The sequence below is a fragment of the Anas acuta genome, chromosome 26, assembly GCF_963932015.1.
Source record: "Anas acuta chromosome 26, bAnaAcu1.1, whole genome shotgun sequence".
NCBI classification, from domain to species: Eukaryota; Metazoa; Chordata; class Aves; order Anseriformes; family Anatidae; genus Anas; species Anas acuta.
This window is the reverse complement of record NC_089004.1, coordinates 2323167-2343748: the sequence shown is the minus strand read 5'-3', so window position 1 is coordinate 2343748 and position 20582 is coordinate 2323167. Positions and strand designations below refer to the sequence as shown.

The 20582-nt window shown below is 38.5% G+C and overlaps 1 protein-coding gene across 1 annotated transcript in view; it reads left to right on the top strand.

Annotated features, from left to right (window-relative positions):
• The window catches only part of RANBP3 (RAN binding protein 3), a 43313-nt gene extending 24883 nt beyond the window's left edge, over window positions 1-18430 (top strand). The window contains exons 5-17 of the mRNA XM_068661333.1: window positions 868-939; window positions 2114-2179; window positions 3591-3683; window positions 4767-4870; window positions 6867-6986; window positions 8038-8141; window positions 9385-9463; window positions 10361-10463; window positions 11377-11501; window positions 12811-12931; window positions 13609-13751; window positions 15659-15839; window positions 17016-18430. Of these exons, the coding sequence (XP_068517434.1) occupies window positions 868-939; window positions 2114-2179; window positions 3591-3683; window positions 4767-4870; window positions 6867-6986; window positions 8038-8141; window positions 9385-9463; window positions 10361-10463; window positions 11377-11501; window positions 12811-12931; window positions 13609-13751; window positions 15659-15839; window positions 17016-17059 (1355 nt within the window). The 3' untranslated portion in view covers window positions 17060-18430. The remainder of the gene's footprint in view (window positions 1-867; window positions 940-2113; window positions 2180-3590; window positions 3684-4766; window positions 4871-6866; window positions 6987-8037; window positions 8142-9384; window positions 9464-10360; window positions 10464-11376; window positions 11502-12810; window positions 12932-13608; window positions 13752-15658; window positions 15840-17015) is intronic.
• The last annotated feature ends 2152 nt before the right edge of the window (window positions 18431-20582 follow it).

Sequence of the window (20582 nt, the reverse complement as noted above, 5' to 3'; positions counted from 1 at the left end):
AATGTAGAAGTTAGTTTAGAAGTTATGTATTATATACACCTAGCTGTACTCTGGTCAATTTGTCCAGAAGGATACTGTGAGAGACAGTATCGAAAACTATACTGAAATCCAGAAAGATTACATCGGCTGGCTTCCTTTGGTCAACTAGATGGGTGATCTTGTCAAGAAAGTAAATTAAGTTTGTTAAACATGTTGTGAAACCATGTTGGATTTTACCAATGACTGTGGTGTCCTTCAGGTGTTTTTCAATAACTCCCCGAATAATCTCCATAATTTTACCAGGCATTGAAACGAGACTTACAGGCCTATAATTGCTAGGATCTTCTTTCTTGCCCTTCTTGAAAAATTAGGACCGTATTTGCCAGCTTCCAGTCAACTGGGACCTCTCCGGATTCCCAAGGCCATTGAAAATATTTGAGAGGGGTCCCGTGATGGTATCAGCCTGCTCTCTGAGTACCCTGGGATGAATCCCATCAGGTCCCATGGACTTAAAAATTTTAACTTTTGAAATATTGTATGTGTTTTGTAATTGTATTTTATATTCTATTATCTTTATTCATTCCTAGTTCAAATAGAAGTCAGACCAGGAATACTGTGTTTGTCTTCCCTTCCCTTCTGAAGTTTACTTTTTCTCTGTTTCAGGAGAAACTGAAGTGTTTTTTGTTTATTTATTTATTTATTTTTACAATGAACTGTTTATTTCTGTGTTTGCAATACTGCATAAGTTAAGAAAGACAGAAAAACCTAAAATAAAACAAATGACCAGAAAAACTGTGTTCAATTTGTAGCCATAATATGCCTGGAAGGGAGTTTATCATTAAGAACAACATACACAACTTCCCTTTTTCTTTTTCCCCTTGACCACAGTAACAAAGAACAATGTCTTTATGCCATCAAGCTTCTGTGAACCTTCTACAGGCAATTCTGACTCAGAACAAGGTGAGATTTCTGAGTTTTTCCTCCTTTGTCTCAGCAAACTGCTGGCAGTCTATGACAATCCAAAATATTCTGACACTTCAGAAATTAAACCCTATCTGTGAGAAGGGAATTGGTGGGTCTGGTCTTACAGCTTTTATCGTGCTTATTTCTCGTTCTCACTTGCTTACTTCTTCTCTTGTTCATACTTACTTGTTTTCATGCTTGCTGGAGGTAATTAAAATAACGAATAGAAAAGTTTATAAATGCTTTGGGAGTGGTGGAGTGCAATGAGACTATTTCTACCTGTTAACCTCAAGATAAAATTTAAGGGAAATGCCACTTGTCTACCTGTTTGATACCGTTTCTTTGATATCACAATCCAATCAACCATAACCTATGGTCATGATTTTGTTGAACCATGACCTGCAAATGCTCACAGTACTGTTTAATTGGTGCCACTGTATAGCATGTTGTTATGCTTAACGGGCATGAGACTAGTGAAGTACAGTAAGATGATATGGTGCTGAGCCAGTCATCTTATTCTGAGCACAGCTGCTACAACCTTTAAAGAAAACACTTCATAATTACATCTTATAAATTTTGGGGGGAACTGATTTCATAATAGTTGTGGATTTATGGATATTATTTTTTTGAAATTTAGGTATTATATCTAAAAGCCTTAACTTTAGTAAGTACAACCATAGATTTTTTTTTTGCCTTCATACTATGAAAGCATAAGGTAATAGCTAATGGAATTACAATAAATTAATATTAAGCGATTAATCTTTGACTTAGCTAATGATAATTGGCAGTTGGTGCTTGTTAGCATTTGCCATGCTCAGTTACTGATTATTGCCGGTTTTTTTCTTGATTCTCACATAAAAGCTCTGTTAAGTACTTACACAGAAAGAACTCCGTTTCTCTTGTGAAAATGCTGTTTCATCTTTCTCCTGAAAAATACCTTTGAATACTTGCAACAAATTGTATATGTGCACTGTGATGATCACTGGGAATTAGACTTCTGGTAGAAGGGATCTCATTTTTTGGAAATCTCAGTAAGACTTTGCATTGGATATTTATAAAGCTTGTGGGTTGTTACAATGGGGAAAGTATGAGCAGTGTTACGACTGTCTGATAGTAGGTTACATCTATAGTATGTTACATCTATGTCCTTTTAATTTTGTTTTGCTTCTAGAGGAAAAGAGCAGTGGATTCCGGCTGAAACCACCAATACTTATTCATGGTCAAGCACCCAGTGCAGGTAAGTTCAATGTTTTCTGCAGCAGTAGAATGAAACCAGGGTAGTTCAAGCATTTTTATCTACTTAGGAGTTTTCTCATGCTCCTGTTGTTGGCAAACCCAGGTGGCGAAACCTTTGCTTAGACACATTACAATTTTGGGTTGGATCAGCCATGTATTTCTGAAATGGGATTCCCAGTTGCCTCTGCTGAGCACGCTTTGGCTCACTTAAAGTAGTCCCGGGCTTCATGAACTCAGTTCTTTAGTGTCAAACTGGGACAAAGGGCATGCACCACGAGTGTGCTCAGAAAGTTCTTAGCTGTTAATGTGCACTCAGACTCTTAACCTTCACTTTCCCTGTCTCTGGCCTTTGAATGGAGCACAAGTGTGGTGTCCTTGATGACACCTGTTCTGCTGTATAGTTTTGATTTGAGCTTCTATTTGTTAATGTAGACTTAGCCAGTAGAGGAAGAACGTTAATATTACAGTTTGTAGGAATTTAAGGAAATAACACGTTTTGATAGTGGAAGAAATTATATGTAATGTGTATAGAAATGGTTTCATTTTCAGGAGGCATAGCAAAATAAAAAAAAAAAACTAATCAAATTATGTTCTTACGAGAAGCTGACATATGAATGTTTGGACTTAAGATATTAGGTATACAAAATATTGAAGTGAGTCAGTTTGGGTAGCTTCCATCACAGTATCTTAATGGATCAAGAATTCAACTTTAGCGGTGGTTTTGTGTTGTTTTTTTTTTTGTTTTGTTTTAAGTGAAGACATCTGAATCCTTTAGAATTGCCATAGCCATCTAGAGTTGATGTTACGTTTTTTTTTGAGTGGGTTGTTTTATGTCAGTTGGCTTTTTTGAATCAGAGCTGAAACAAAGAATTGTAGTGCCTTGTATCTTTCTACAGCAAACCAGAGAGGCCAAGTTAACTCAAATCCAAATGGTTGTTAAATAGTACATTTATTATGCTGCCAATATTTGATCATAGGAAGAATGAAAAAAATAATTTATCGGTATCCAAAAGTGACGTCATTAAAAGGAGAAAAAAATACTTGGAATGTGTAGTCAAGTAATACTTCAGTGAATAAATAGGATTGCTTATGTATTGTTCACTTCTTACATTTCTGAATTTTGTTTCTGAGTTAATGTCATAACCTCTCCTTGGGTGCTTTCCTGGTTAAGGTAGAGAATATATTCAAAGGTCTTTCTTATGGCTAGAAAGCAAATGGTTGTCTTCTCTTTGTGGGACTGATTTATTTTTTCAGGGTGGAATGAGGGATGGGAAAACAGGGGGGTGGAAGCTTTTAAAATGACTAGTGTTCCATTACATGTTCTATTGGAAGCACTTCTGGAGAAGATTAGATGAAGCTAAATTTTTCGACTTCAAAGCTTTATAGCTCTTGAAAAAATTTCCTACTTGCAGGACTCCCAAGCCAGAAACCGAAGGAACAGCAACGAAGTGTGCTACGTCCTGCAGTATTACAGGCGCCACAGCCAAAAGCTTTCTCACAGATGGGTAAATAATGCTTCTGCTTTCTGGAATACCACAGAGGAAGACCAAAAATACTAAATCTGTTTCATGCAGCAGTCTGATTTTACTCAGCAGCTGCCTTTGTTTTTCTAGGTTTCTCCTTTCTGAAAGGAAACATCTTACATGTTAAGCGTATCTGTGTTACATAAGGCTTGATTGTGTCACCTCTTCAGTTTTTGTGTGGATGACTATCTGACATTGCCAGGCCCTGAACTTTGTTGTAATCCATGCTTAATTATTGAAATAAAAAAAACCTAAGTGTGCGAATTGGCAGTCTCAAGCAACAACATTGACCATGGCATAATGAGCTACTGCCCATGTGGTAGAGACTTCAGCTACCTGCAGAGTGATGTAAAATGCCTGAACCACCAGCAGGTGTTTCCAAGCCAGGGAACTTTCTGAAGCAGAGACTTTGAGCAAGGTTTCTCATTGTTAATTTAGGCATGTTAATTATTTAATGTATTCTTATGGAATCTAATATAGCAGTTAGAAACAGGCATTATTGGAAAATGAAAGTTAAAGCAAAAAGTTGTTCAAGGTTTCCACATCTCCTAAACTTTTATGCTTTCCTGGCTCTTCTGCCTTCTGTTATTTGGAAGTTTAAGTGATGTGAAACAGAAGTAACTTCAGCTACTGCTGAATTTGACACTGTTTCAAATGTTTCTAGCTAGACTTCTTGGTGTGCCTGTTGGCAGATTGAATTCTACAGAGGACCTAAACATTGGGGTTAAAACTTCCTCTTGAAGTTCATTATGTAGGTTCCTAGATAGGCCCAAAGAGGAGCTGCAAAGTATTAAATTGGGCGTTGTTGCTTGAAGTTGTATGTGGTGAAGCCCATATTTATACAGACTATGTGACATTTCCCTTACATGGTTTTCTGCAGTTGGAATTTTCATTCTGCAAAATACTATGGGAACCCTGTAGTTTACATTGCCATGTTTCATATATTTAAAAAAAAAAAAAAGGAGAGGGAGGCAAGTATGCTATTTACTATAGAAAACTGCTGCTTCTTTTAGGGTGCTCTAAATAGCTAGAGAATCAATGCCAGCTTGTTATTCCTTGTTGCAGTTCTGAGCAGTGGGACCAATGGCGTAAATATTCCACCAGATTCTGCAGCCACATCAGAATCACTAAGTAATGCAACACTGAAAAGTTCTGACTCTGAAGACAAGGTGAGTTGGAGAAGGATTTAAAGGGCACTCAATTTGAGAAAATTTAAAGCAAGTATCTCTGAATGGAGCCTGTCTGTTCGTTAATATGAGTGCAGTTTCATCACTTGATGACTCCTTTGTCGATCCATGCTATGCTAGCCCACTTTAGGAGTAATAGTAAGTAGGTTTTATGGTTTTATCAGTTCTAATACTACTCTGTTTATATTTACTAAATCAGGAACTGTGGCAAAGATTGCCGAGTTGAAATATCATAGAGAACTTAGAATGGCTTCAGTCTGTATTTTTTCCTTACAAAGTATGAAAAATGCTCAATTCTGCTTCTACTCTCACTGTTGTCCCTCTTACTTTGTTTTGTCTTACGGTAAAATCTTATTGCTGCATGGGTGATGCTGTTCCCATCATAGGCATTGAATTCCTGTAGTTCAGGTATCTTGGTTCTGTGGACTGATAGAATGTTGCTTTTCCCTCTATCAGATGGCATGAAGATACATCTTCCTCCTGCAGGTTCACTTCTTAATCTGCGTGTGGGGAGAATTTCAGGGAACTTCCTTCTTTGAGGGGAGAAAAGCTGTCTTAACATCCAGTGGCCATTGCCAGGTCTGCTGCTTCTGTCAGGCCAGAGTCTAGGAATCATTTCCAGTCTGAAGAACCTTTGGTTTTGACCAAGGGGCACTGAACAGTTTACACTGTGTTCAGTCTTCCTTCTCAGACTGCCTAGCAAAACGCCATCACCTACCCATGGATAGCTTTACTGCTACCACCTTGATTTCTAACAACTGAATGTAGAGTGGTGTTGGGAGATGTGAAGATAGAAAGCATACAAGAAACTGAAGTGAATGAGTGACATTTAAAAGTTTAGAGCTGATAGAGTTGGAACTGATAATTAGTAAAGAGGTAGCTAGTAAATTCCATATGGGAAACAGTAGAGGGAGAGCAGAGGTAATGAGGGGCTGAAAAATTTGAGCTAGGGGAAAAGGCATATAAGTACATAAAAAAGTTATGTGGTATTTTGAAGGGAAAGCAGTGGAGTAGTTCCTTCTGTGTTCTGTGCAACGTGTCTAGTCCATTCTTGCCAGCAGGTGTTGAGCTAACTACTGGTGTCTTATGATACAGTGACTGAGGGCGTAAGGAGATGTTCGGTGATTATGCACCATTTTTTGTCTGGGGCTTTGTTTTTGTGGATTCATTAGAGAGTGGTTTGCTTTTTGATGCCACACTGAGCATAGCCATAGCAGGGCACCTGCTCAGCTATGCCCCTGTCTTGGCAGCTGCAGTGAAAGGCTGCAGGTGGAAAGTTCAATGCAGATGTACAGATACAAGGACTTTAGCACTGCAAAAAGTTCAAGAGCCTTAATGTCCTGTGAGACAGTGTTGAATGTGAATGAGAGAGGTTCATACTTTAAGACAAACAACATGCTGGGCTGTTTCCCTAAGGCTGTAGCCAATAGGTTAAGCAAAGTGACTGTTCCCTGTTTACTTGACACTTTGTGGGCTTCATCAGGAATATTGTGTGTAGCTGGGGGCTTGCATCTAGTGTGAGCAAGATGGAATGAGCCTGGAAGTGCCTATCAAAAAAACAAAAGGCAGCAAGCATGGGAAAGGGGGACTCCAGTTGGATAGTAGGGCAAAATGATTGAATTCAGTCCATTCAGACGTTGAAACAGGCTACACAATGTAGGGCTGCCATCCTTAGATTTAAACTTGTCTATACAGTGTCCTAGGCAGCCAGCCTAGTGTAACTTTGAAGTTGATACTGCTTTGAGCACAGTTTGAACGAAATGGCATTTAAAGTTCCCTTAACTATTCTGTGTTTCCTTTAGAAATATTATCTGAACAACAACAGTTTTTTTAAATGTAAAATTTGCCTTGTAGCTCTGAAGATTTTATTGGCTTGGCATTGTAAATGACTGTGACTCACCATATCATAACCTTCATTTTTTGCTTAAAGAAAATGCTTTTAATTATCTAGACTAAGATTTTCAATGTCTTTCTTTAGGCAGGAGAATGTCAGAAAAAAGAGTCCAACAACACTTCAGATGACGACAGCTGCGAGAAGGCGGAGTTAAATGCACAGCAAGCATTTGTATTTGGGCAAAACTTAAGAGATAGAGTTAAGGTAAACACATGCTTGTTATCTTGACTAGGAGTTGAGGATAAGAAACACTGGACTTGACTATTTGTTGGCATGAGTGTTGCACACTGTTTATAAAGTTATTCAAAACCATTATATAATGGGGTTAAAACTTCCTTGCATTCTTGCCAAATCCAAAACTGTACATAGTTCAGCTGGCTGCTTAGTAAAACTGGTCTTCCAGTTATTTAGTAAACTCCTGCTACTGTTACAAATCACAGAATCATAGAACAGCTTGGGTTGGAAGGGGTCTTAAAGACCATCCAGTTCCAACCCCCCTGCCATGAGCAGGGATGCCACCCTGCTCATGATCAGGTTCCTCGAGGCCTTGTCCAGCCTGGTCTTAAGTGCCTCCAGGGATGGGGCATCCACAACCTCTCTGGGCAACCTGTTCCAGTGCCTCAACACCCTGTGAGTGAAGAGTTTCCTCCTAACCTCTAATGTAAATCTCCCCTCTTTTAGTTTATAGTCTTTCCCCCTTGTCCAGTCATTGTCTGCCCTAGCACAAAAAGTTGCTCTAAGTCCCCATTTAAGTACTGAAAAGCTGCAGTAAGGTCACACCTGAGCCTTTTCTTCAGGCTGAACATCCCTAGCTCTCTCAGCTCTCACCTTTTTTCATAGGAGAGGTGCTTCAGCCCTCTGGTCATCTTCTTGGCCTCCTCTGGACCTACTCTAACAGATCAATGGAATACAATATTTTCTCTCACTTTTTGGGTTAGATTTAAGTTGACATCTGTTCCTAAGATGCTCCTATGCAACCAAGGTTTCACAGAAAAAGTAAGAAAAGAAAAACAGGGCAACTTGGGTTCAAATCTTTGCATGAAGTATTTGGGTTGGATTGTTTGTACCCCCTTATAATGCAAGTTAGTACAGGTTTCCTAGCGTAACAAAAGAAAAAGTGCAGTACTGGGATATGGGGTTATCTTATTTTATCTTAGAAAGTGTTTGCGAAAAGAGCATTTTCTTGAGGGGAAAAAAGAGCTGAAATTTTTGTGGTTCATAGTTAAAGCTGTCTTAATACATACTGTTTTTGTAGTTAGGAGATGAAAGTGATGAAACTGCCGATGTGCAGAATGCTGGCCTTCCGACATCAGACACACCTTCTGCAACAAATTATTTCCTACAGTACATCAGTTCCAGGTGAGACTACAGAGAATCCTATATCCTTAATTTGTGCTCAAAATTATTTGTGATTCTGCTTTTTTGGATGCAGGGATTATAACTGGGTCAGTGGCAACCCACTGAAGAAAGCAGGTAGCAAGCTTCAGATTTTTTTCTGAATTATTTTTGTCTTCAATTTCTATCTGATCATGGTTACACAGAACAGCTCCTTCTACAAAACAGGTGCATTCATAACGTGAGCTCAGGTGTGCACTTTGGATGTCTTTACTTCATGAGAGTCTCCAGGACATTGTCTTCCTGTTCATGCCTACCTGTGGAAGGTCTAAGGAATTGGCTGTCCCAAAACAGTTTTTGTTTTTTGGGCCATCTTTCCTGGTGACCTTACAGTGTATTAGCAGTTAAGGAGCCTCTAGTTTGTTGCCTTGTTCATTTGAAGCACTTCTAACCTTCAGATTTGCAGATCAGTTACATGAAGTTCCCTACGTGTTGGTAGGCATATGGTACCTGTTCTGGAAATGTATCAGTTCCCTTATCAATCATTGAGTATTCCTTCTTGGACCTGAGTATTAGAGCTGAACTTAACTTTTAGAGAGGTATGCACGCAGGGAAGGTGGGTGAAAAATTGTTCAATTTTTGAGTCTAAAATGGTAGTAAAACTATCGCCCTTCCTAAACAGGGGTTTAAAATCTTCTAATAAAAATGTCGTGTGTGGGAGGTTGCTCTTCTATTAGGAAAATGAGAGGGATGAGTCTTGATTGTGAGACTTCTTGGGAAGTCTGTAACATTGCAGGTAGTCCAAGAAAAGGCATGGCTCATCCCTGCTACTGTTGCTTCAGTTTTGGTATTGCAAGTGTTTTTGTTTCAGTTCTTTCCCTGACTTTTTGAGAAAATTGACCTAAGGATGTGTAGTGGTTTGAGTTTTCTGTGCATGTAGAATACTGTTTTTTTAAAAAGTATGCAGTGTGATTAAATAGTAAGCCCTTGCTTAGCATTCAGCATTGCTTAATAAGTAATTAGATATGCAGAGGGAAAATATTTACAGGGACAAAATAATTTGCCATTATTCTGGGATAATTCTCATTCTGTAAAAATGATACATGCTCTCATGTTACCGAGTTAAATTAATTTTTTACTTTGTTTCTATGGAAGCCAATAGTTAATTTTTTAAAGTCAATAATAGTTGCTCACTTTTTGAGGAATTTGATCTGTAGAGGATAAACAGGTATTTTCTTGACTCACAGAAACATTTTTTCCCCTCTAGTATAGAGAACTCTACAAACAGTGCAGATGCATCTAGCAACAAGTTTGTTTTTGGACAGAACATGAGTGAGCGTGTCCTAGTGAGTATCCACTTTTTATGAAGTGTTCTAATTTTCTGTGAAGTTTGTGCTATGGATTCTCACTCAGGAAATGTGCAATATACAAGTATTACAAGTATTTAAATATACTTGTCACTGGAGCACAGATTCCTTTTGGTGTTTCCCACTTAGGTAACTGAGTGCGATCTGGGGGTTTCATTGTATGAACTATTGGGTGCTACTGCAGTGCCCTCCAGGATTTCCCTGCCAAGCACTGCCAGTGTAAGGAGGAGATAGAATACCCTTCTCTGTGGCGCACATGGTTCTCAAATCCAAGCAGTTTAAATATGGGACAGCTTGATTCCTTTCAATGGGTTTTTCACTATAACTAAATTGACAGAAATTAAATTGCATGATGCTCCAAATGGTGGGATTTCAAGTCCAGCAGTAAGGCAGCTACCTAAGCTAACTGAGGAAATCCGAACTGTTTACCAGCCCCGAGGTATAATTTCTAGTGCCTTATTGTTTCCTACTTCTGTTTTATTGTTATGATGGTGCAAAAGAGAAGCACTTAATACTGTGCATTCATAATTACCTAATCATTGAGCAGGGAGGTCAGGCAAGTATGTCTCAAGTTGAACTGTGGCTGGAATTAGTTAGCTTTGTTTGGACATAACCTCAAATTAAGGGTTGAAATTTGGTTTCAGTTGAGGACAAAATAATATGAAGTGTTTTTTTTAGGTCAGAATCCATTTAATTCCTTGGCTGGGGTGGTAAAGCAGCTTTTACTGTGACAGGATGTCATCTGTGGGATTCTTCTCTTGCCACATGGTTTATAAACACTAGGGGCCTCCCTCCGTGATTGATGACTAGTCTTCTGCAAAACTAAAATTAGCGTATGCTTTCTCTTCTGTTTACCTCATCTTCTATTTGTGATAGAGTCCACCAAAATCAAATGAAGGTAGCACAGAGAGTAATAAGGAGAATGCTGCTACAGAGTCTGGGTCTGAATCATCTTCTCAGGAAGCCACACCAGAGAAAGGTGAAAAATAAAACATTTTTTTAGGAACTGTAGTCAAGCCTTGTTTAAATGACTGAAGTTTTCAATATTGTTACTTTATAAAAACATTTAATGTTGCCTTTATTGTCTCTTCTAACCAAAGATAGAGCCTTTTGGGGTTGGGGGGTTACATGTTGCATGCTATAGATACTCTTGTGCTTCTGTCTTTACTATTAAACACGTACAGGTTATGCTGTCTTTTTCATGTTTGTTTTTTTTTTTTCTGCACTATTAGGATTGTCTTCAGCAATGAAAGCAGGTTTTAACAGAGAAGATAATTGGACCTCTAGAGTGTAGAAGAAATGTTGCAAACCATTTTTTTTAACAATTCTGTTATACTTCCAATGATTGTATATTGTGTTGAGTGGGTGTACCAAATGTGTTGTTTCAACCAAGAATTGTTTGCTGGATTATAGACCTCTGTGACTCTTCAGATGCGCAAGATTTTCTGGAAACTGGGGGAGCAGTGGGTTTTCTCCAGCAAACTGCTTGCAGGCCAATGCAAAATTGGAAAATGAATCATGGCATACATATGTAGGCACAACAGTGTAGCTAGCTGGTAGCAGCATTAGTACTGCTGGAACACCTACAGATATGTAGGTGTATATGAGTTAGTAAAGGTTTTGCGTAGTTGTATGTAAAAAAACATTTTATGTGGGAACAAAATGTTCAATAACTTCTTTCTTCTGTGCTTTGCATCTTGTGTTTATAAAATGAGGCTTGAAAGGGCAGGCTTTAACTTCTACTTTAAACTTAAAGCCTGTTTCTAATGTTCTGTCCCTGTCCATCTTCTGTACTTTTCCCTCTAAACTCTGGTTTACTTGTGAGAACTTTAGAAATCCTATATAATTATAAGCTAATCATTCTCAAAATAAACTTTCAAAATTTTGTTCAGCTAATAATATTTCAGAGTCACTGGCAGAGTCTGCAGCAGCCTATACTAAAGCAACAGCAAGGAAGTGTTTATTAGCAAAGGTAGAAGTGATTACCGGAGAGGAAGCCGAAAGTAATGTTTTACAGGTAAGAAACTGATAATGTAGGGGAGCTTTGAGCTTGTGGGGATTAATATGGGTCACCAGGGTACCACCTGTTCCTTCAGCTGAGCCATCTTCTTTCTCTGATGTGCTTTCATGTGTTAGAGTGCAGACTTTGGATATTTATTGCCAAATCCTTACTCTGTTGTTTCTTAATTTCCTCTTTCCAGAGAAATTTCATCATTTGGACAGCCCAGAAAATCTTAAGCATACTTCCTTGAATTAAGTGCAAAACAATTACTGTACTGCTGAATATTTTTTAAAACTCAGAATGGGCCATTACGCCTGGCAGAAACAATAATAAAAAAAAAAAAACAGTACTCAAGAATTTATTTTGAGGATATTTGCTTGAATTAGTGACATTTTAAAAAGATGTTGTTATGACTCAGACTTCTGATTTCAGTGGTGTTTTATTTAACTTTGTAGTTACTCATTACCTTAAATTTACTTATTAACTTCAGTGTCTTTAAGAGAAACAAGCAGGGTTTTGCTGTGAATCTGAAAGGCATATACTTCTTTTCTTCCTCCCTTTATACCTCTGTTTGTTTTTTTTTTTTTTTCCTTGATCTTTTAAGTTTCTTGGCACCCGAATTACATTGTGGGGTGTTTTTTTTTTTTTTTTTTGGAGAGGTTTTTGCCATGACTTTTTGGTCTCTTCTGACACCAAACAGATGTACTTTTTCAGTAACTAATGCATATCAGTTGAAGTTGTTTTATTGTACAAAGTAATCATAATGTTTGTTTTCTCAGACCAAGCAAGATATAATCTATAATAATAGCAAGATGGGAGTGTCCTGTTTTGCTTAGGAAAACCACAACTTGAAAATTTTAGCAGTAATATGCTTACTCATGCAAATCAGTCCTTTGTTATGTTGTAGCTTAATAGTCTCTCACCCAACTTCTCTTCTTTTTCCCTGTGATACTTAATACACTGGAATACTGAATGGGACTTGTACAGACAGAACAACATTAATCTGGCACAAATTAAGTATACAGAGCTGGGTGTTCTGTGTCAGAGAAAGACAGAAACAGAGGGAAAGCAAATATACCATGTGAGGAACAAGGGATGTGAAGGATTGAAGAGAGTAACTCTGAAAATCATTATTGTTGTTTGATCTTGAACATAGATATTCTCTAAGAATATCTAACTTCCATTAATAAAACTTTCTGATACCAGTTAGCATATTTTGAGAGACTTACTGCAAAAGGGATGATGACACGGCTAAAACAGTTTAAAATTCAAATACAGAATTTGAAAATCAACCATTACGCTATAGAGATATTTTCTGTTACAGATTCAGTGCAAGCTGTTTGTATTTGATAAAAACTCTCAATCTTGGGTAGAAAGAGGTCGAGGACTTCTTAGACTCAATGATATGGCTTCAGCGGACGATGGAACATTACAGTCCCGGCTGGGTAAGAGGAACTGGGGAAATGAGTTACTGTACGATAGTCTGGGTAATTTTCATAGGATGTTTCCATGACACACAGTAGCATCTGCTTTAGGTTCTCTTAGCTATAGCAACTCCAAAGGAAGTTTGGCCCTTTCGCTTTATTTTATGACCATTTCCTCCAAAGACAGGATATTTGCCTGTTTTCCTATTGTAGCAAATGTTCCATTTTTTTTAAATTCCCCCTAAAAGCAAGCTGTATTTGCCAACTAGAATATTTGACTAGGAATGTATGGCAACCTTGTTCAGATCTGGGCTCTCCGCTCTTCAGGACTTGTGAGGGAAGTCTCTTTGGATACTGCGTGAGTTTTCAGACCTTCAGGAAGGTGCATTAGCCTGAGATTATCAGCTCAGATCTGACCACTGAACTTTGATGTATTAAACATATGAGACGTTGGGCTAAATATCTTTAGACGTGTCTTACCATCTTTAATAGCCTACTTTCTGCTGAACACTCATGACAAGACTTCTCTTTCAAAGGCTTTCCCTTGACATTTATTCATTGTAGAGGAGATTTAAGAATTCCTCTCTCTTCCCCCTGCCCCAGCCTCACAGCACACACAGACACTAAAAGCCATTTTGGCTATTCTCGTGTTCCTGTTGTCTTTTTTCCACCTAACTGGTCTTGTATGTTTGCTTTAGTGATGAGGACTCAGGGGAGTCTCAGGTTAATCTTAAATACCAAGCTCTGGGCTCAGATGCAGATCGATAAAGCCAGTGAGAAGAGCATCCGGATCACCGCCATGGATACAGAGGACCAGGGAGTTAAAGTTTTTCTTATATCAGTGAGTAATTTTGGTTTACACCTTAATCTCTCTACTGAAATTGGTGCTTGCTTAAATTGCAGTTGAGCTAACGTTCCCATTCTTCTCCACACCCTGTTCCCCCCGCTCCCAAGACACGGGGCTTAACAGACTTTTCTTCTCTGAAAATCTTCACTAGTTTTGAAGAAGTGCCATGTAAAGGCTGCTCTAGGAAGCCTGATTTTTCCAAAGCATTTACCATGGAGTTGTGGAATCTTTCATGTCTGTTCAGGCTATAACTGCAGCATAAGATTAATGCTAATTATTTTCTATTATCAAAGGAAAATAGGAATTTCATAGTTTTCTGTGTAATGAAACCAAAGTTTCAAATTCTTGCACAATTTGTAGTACAGGAAAGTTATTGTTGTCCATCTACAGTGTGGGTGGATGCACAGACTCACTAAAATTGAAACACTAAGTATCTGTCAAAAACAGCATGTTACTAGTTAAGCGTAACATGTTTTATCTTTGATTTTCCTTTAATACCGACTGTACCTAGCAGTAGCAGGACAGTTAAAGTGATTTCAATGCTTGCTAAGTGGGTAACCAGGAATGCCAATTAGAATTACTAAAACACTTGAGAGATTATAATGTAGTCAGCAAGAAAGAGGGGTCATTCCCTAATGGCTGCCAAGAGCATTTACAGATTTGAGAGGTCTGAACACATTATTTTGAATTATGCTGGTTTTACAGAAGGAGTTGCTAAAGAATTAAAGTGGAACAGAAATTAAGAGAACAACAAAAAGCTTCTCTTGTGACGTTAAGGTTGTAGGACTGGAATCTGGCATCCCAGAGACTGGTATTAAAGGTACCAAATACCCAGTGATGAAGAAAAAGCACTGAAATGAGCGGTTAACTTTCCTTACCACTTTTCTCTAGACTTGACAAGTCATCTGGTTATTCAGTATTCCTTTTTTAATCAATTCTAAAAATACCTTGTATGGAATAATTGATTGCACCGCAGCTCACTTCAGGGGAATTTTGCAAATACAGAGGTGACTGATTTAAGTGACAGGTTGGGCTGGATGTGGAAACTTGTTTTTATGAAGTAATCTAAGAAGTGAAATTGTTATCTTAAAGTTAACTTGGGGTAAAGGTAATAGTAGTTGATGCAAGAAATTCATTGACATGGTGAATACAGAGCTTCATAAAAGAGTTCTTTTAAATTGATAATAATGTTCACAGAATTATTTTGTTTGACAGGCCTAAAAATTACTATTTTTGAAGCCATGAAGTGGTCATAAACCACTTTCAGAGTAAGAGGAAAAAATACTCTGGACAGATGGTCACTAATGAGGCTCTCTGAACTGATGGCTCTCTTATGGGAGTGTTGTTTTTTTTGTGTATGTATGTGTTTTTAACAAACAAAAAAGCAACCACCAACCTACCACCTGCCCAATTGCATGCCCATTCAGTTTTCTCAGTATATCATATGTTGAAATTTTATGTAGCTGTATCGTGAAACATTTGAATGACTTGATTATGATTAACAAATACGTGAAGCTGAATGATTGGCAAACCTGGAAAATCTGTGCAAAACAAACTTTTTATTAAAAAGATCTTTTTATCTTAAGGTTTTTGGGGTGTTAGGAAAGCCGTGCGACACCTGGGTGAAGAAGCTTACATAAAATCAGCGAGTACTAGTTACGTTATCCAGAGAAGGTTGGTGCTGAGCAGAGGGGAATGTACTCTGAATGTCAGAATTGAGTATATCTAACATCTTACTATGTATACCACAACCCATTGTGACTTAGCTTGAAAAATGCCTATCAGAAAACTGAAAAGTAGCTTGAGAAATTTGGCCTCACTGTTGTAGATTAAGTAAGTGCTTTATTGTGTTGTAATTCCTTGCACCTTTTCTTGTTTCTGAATATTCAAAAAAAATCTAGGCAAGCTCTAAGGATACAGGGCAGTTGTATGCTGCATTACACCACCGGATCTTGGCTTTGCGGAGTAGAGTGGAACAAGAACAAGAAGTCAAGAATGTAGCACCTGAGCCAGAAGTAACACAATCAAATGAGGAAGACAGTGATGATGATGTCCTTGCACCTTCAGGATCAGTTGGAAGTGGTAAGCAAGCAAGACATGGGATTTCTTCTCCATACATTTTCTTTGTTGTTGTTTAAGGCAGACTGTTTGTCCCCTCTGTACACCATAGATGTACTTCTGGCCTGTTAATTCTCTGAGTGTTTGTGGATCATGACTCATATGAGTTGCCTTTTTTGAACCAAACTGTTTCTAGTTTGCTCAATTGGATAATGACTGGACGAGGGGGAATGGTTTTAAACTAAAAGAGGGGAGATTTAGATTAGAGGTTAGGAGGAAATTCATCTGTCAGAGGGTGGTGAGGCATTTGAACAGGTTGCCTAGAGAGGTTGTGGATGCTCCATCATTGTAGGTGTCCAAGACCAGGTTAGATGAGGCCCTAAGCAACGTGATCCAGTGGGTGGCAGCCCTGCCTGTGTCAGGGGGTTGGAACTAGATGGTCTGTAGGGTCCCTTCCAACCCAAGCGATTCTACGATTCTAGTTACTTCTTCAGACTGGTAAAAAGGCTGCTGCTTCTGTCTGCTGAGTTACGTCACAGATTAGTGGAAGTGATCTATGCTTCAGTTAGTTCTGGCTTTGTTTATAGGACCATTAAAGGGTGATCTGAGTTTCAGTTTTGCCTTCTACATGGCCAAGGCTTGCACTTTAAAAAAACAAAACAGGCTGACCTTTGAGTAGAGTGCTGTTTGGAAAGCAGATTTACAAAAAGGAGTGGAAAAAGTGTAATTGCTTTCGTCGTATGCAGAGAGGCCATAGATGAACAAAGCACCAATCATTGGTGTGAGGAAGGTTTCCTTCTGACCTCAAGCTGTCTGTGCTTTGCCTTCCTATGGCTTAATACATCCCATCTTTTACTCAGATCAATGCTCCAACCTGATTCATTGCTGGGGAAAAATGCTAATAATGCTAATACTTAACCAAAAAAAAAACTGTGTGTGGACTTGGAAAGGCTGCAGACTGAGCTCTGGGATGCTACTGGGATCCCAAAACCAGGCTAGTCAAGAATATAAAATTTTGCAGTGGACAGAACTTAATCTGTAGAGGGAATATGTCAGTTGGAGGGAGGGGGGAGAGAAGCAACTGTCATTCTAATCTGTCATTGAAATCCTAAATGTGAGATGTCTATAGGCTTCTCAAGTGAAGTGTCTTAGTGTAAGGCAAGAAAAAAATATATATAACAAAACTGTTGTCTGTTTCAGGTCCTAATGACGAAGGTGATGGGCAGAATGTTGGCAGCACATAGCAGATGTGAGCCGATCTGCTTGCAAGGCTGCTATGAACACCATCTTGCAGGCATCTCTCTGGATACCCCAGGCCAGCTATTGTTTCAGGCAGTGTTGAAGGCTCCAGGACTTAAGAACTGTGCATCCCTGTTCTGTTTGTTTGGTTTTTTGGTCTGGATCAGTAGATTCCATACAAAAAAAAAAAAAGCAGACTTGGAAACTACCTGAATGTGGTTTGGGACGTGAAAGCTCATCATATTGATGAGCCAAAAAAAAAAAAAACAACCAAACATTTCCCCTCTTCCTTGTAATTGAAATGGCACATTACAGCTTGTCACAGCTTTTCATTGGGACCTTTTGACTGTTTCTTCAGTAGTTCATGTCTTGCAGGCCTCCGAGATAGAACTTTCCGACACGGTTCCAACATGAATTCTGCTTTGGTTGGTAACCCCCTACTCCCCTTTATGAGTTTCTGCCACCTGCAGGGAAACCGGGTCCTCACCAGTTCCTACGCTCACTGACTGCCCTTTTGGGTTCATTCTCTTTTTGGACTGCAGATGGGGCAGCTTGCGTTTTTACCTTTTAATCCCAACGTAGGTTGTGGACACCGTTGTTCCCTGTCTAGTGGGTTTGTAAACAGAAAGAAACAAAACATTGTGATTCACCAGAGAAGCTTTTTTAATGCGTTAATAAGAGACTTTAAAGTCCACAGGACATTTTGCTAACTCCTTTTCTTTCTTCCCATTTCATTATTATTATTTGGGGATTTATATTGTGGTGATACTTTTTTATTTTAGTTTTTCAATAAGATGCTCTTGTGTGTTGAAAAAGTGAAACTATTGTTTTGTACTGTTCTTTTCTGTTACTATTTAAGGGAGAGCTAAGCCACTATATATAATAGATGTTGCATACAATTTTTCTTAGAAAATTATATGTTTCTGTGGCTACAGTAAAGTGTAGGGAGGCATACAGGTTACACCTTCAGAAAAGTTGATGAGGAAGCAGCTGTTAGCCCTTGGAAGAATAAAATAGGCTCATGTAATGAGCTTGGTCAGCCATTAAAATAAATCTGTATAATAAAGCAGCTCTCATTTAATGGCTTGATTCAACAAGCCATTTAAGCACTTGCCTGACTTAACTACATGTGAATAATCTTACTGAAGTCAATGCAACTATTCATGCTTAAAGTTGAGTACATTTTTAAATATCTTGCTGAATTAACGGCCTTAAATAGAAAATTAACCTTTAACCCTTCCTGTCCTTATTCTGTTTCCTGAAGTCTTGCAGCATGAAGAAAAAGGTAATATTGCCAGCTTTGAATAGTTTGGGCTGAAGGATATTGTATTCTGTTCCACCAAAATAAAAGCAAGAATGTGTTTTCCTGTGTGTAATTCTGAAGTACTCCTACTGTAACCGTAACTCACTTTTTTTACTTTGGACGTTTTCTGATCATTTGGGCCTTTTGTGTGAAAGTTGAGTTTTATTTTGTTATTAAAACATCTGGTGTTACGGAGCACAGTTGAAATTTGGTAGTCACTTAAAAGCAGTGACTGCATCATTTTTCTGTAAATTCCCCAAAGTGTTCTGTGTTCTTTATAAGTAGTTTACTGCTAGATCATTTCTCATTTGCTTGCCCTTTCTCCTTTAGACTAAGGAGGTCTAAATGCACCGTTTAAATGCTTCTTCCCCTTCCAGTTTATTTTAATGTGGCATGAATTGAAAATGAAAACCTAGGTTGCAGCACAAAAGCAACTTTCAACTTATATCAAAACAGCCCTTATTGCCTTTATTTTATGAAAACACACTTTTCTTCATTGGGGGTTGAGAACGTTTAATTTAATTGTTGGCCAATTTTAGCCACTGTTTGAGACTTCACTTGCTGGGGCGGGGGGTAGAAAGGTTGCTTTTCCTGTGATAGCCTTCTGAAGGAGCATCTTGGGAGTAAAAAGGGGCTAATGATTAGCTGTGCCATTGCATTCATGATTTCTCTGGACTGTCTGCTCATTCCTTTTGTATTTTTTTCTCCCTACAGCTGTGGGTTTTTGTTCTGTTTTGGTTTGTTTTTTTTTTAACCACGCACAAACCTATGATGCACCCTTTCCCTTGCAACTCGCTAACAGAAAATGAGCGTGTTTCTTACCACCCACCCACACAATTGTTTCTTCATTATGTGTCCTGGGGAACTTCTGTATTTTCAAATGAGTGATCTGCATTTTGGATCTTTGATCTTTTTACACTGATACTCAGATTTTAAACTACTCTTTTTAAACAACCTTGCAGCGTAAAGTTTATTGTTGTCAGCATAAGAAAATTAACAAGGTGTCTTTGTCAGCAGAGCCTAATTGTGGAGAAACAGGTGTTATTTCCTGGTCCCAAAATCCATTAATTTTGGGGTCTATGCAGAGTCTCACTTTGAGGTGCTTTACCTAAACATGAAATTGATGGTGCATGAACATTAATAATACTGGCCTAAGCATGCCAGCTTTGATGGGGTTTAGTGGTGGTACACAGGCACCTACAGCATTCCAAAAAAAAATAATAATAATAATCTGGCAGCTACTACCTGATACAAATTTTATTTCAGCTGGAAGCCTTGCATATGTTTACAATGAAGAGAAAAACAGTAGTGTGAATCACTAACAGAATTAGCTATAGATTTACTTCAAGCCCTGTCCAGCACGGTATAGTTAGACCAAACAAAAATTCTGTTTCATTCTCTGCTTTAAGCCTTAGTAAATTACTGACAAGTAAAACCAGATGATGCTCATGTGTTTTGAAAGATTTATGCAAGACTGTCATATGAAAGTGTATTTGGGGATTGCATTAAATCTTCTAACAGAAAACAAGCAAACAAAACAACCCAAGCCCTGTGTTGTGTTTCCTGTGCTTGAGCCTCCTGCTCTTTGGAGGCTGACGATGCCCAGTTGTGCCGTGTTACGATGATCTTCCCTTGCACCACTCTCCCCCTGCATCTTTGCTTCTAAGTCTGTTGTTGATGTATGGATGTTGTTAGCAATTACTGCATCTCTTGTTCTGGCTGCTGACTGATGTCACCATAGTTATTAACAATTTCCAGGAAAACAGGTTACTGAAGATAATAACATGTAACACACCTGATGGGGAAATATTACAAGTATGGTGGTGGTAGTAAAACAAAAAATAAACCTATTTCAAAAAATATATAAAATAAGATTAGACCTGCAGGAAATTTAAACATTGAGATAAGAAAATGTGTCATTTTGGCATCTTTCCACAGTCCATTTCCCAGTGTGCAACGCACTGCTTCAGAGAAGACGGGGCAGGGAAAGATCTCAAACTAGTCCTTGGCAGTCTGACACTGAAAGCAGGCCGAGCAGGTGTCCAAATTGTTAGAAACCTACAGGAATAAAACCCAAATAAGATAATAAAAGACCCGCAACGTTTCGATGGCTTTCCCCCTTGTCTTGCCATTGAGGTACCAATCAATTCCATTGCTTAGGTATTGCTGCCGTTAAATAGACTCTTCCTAATGCATCCCATTTTCTGCAGTTTGACTGGCCTCTT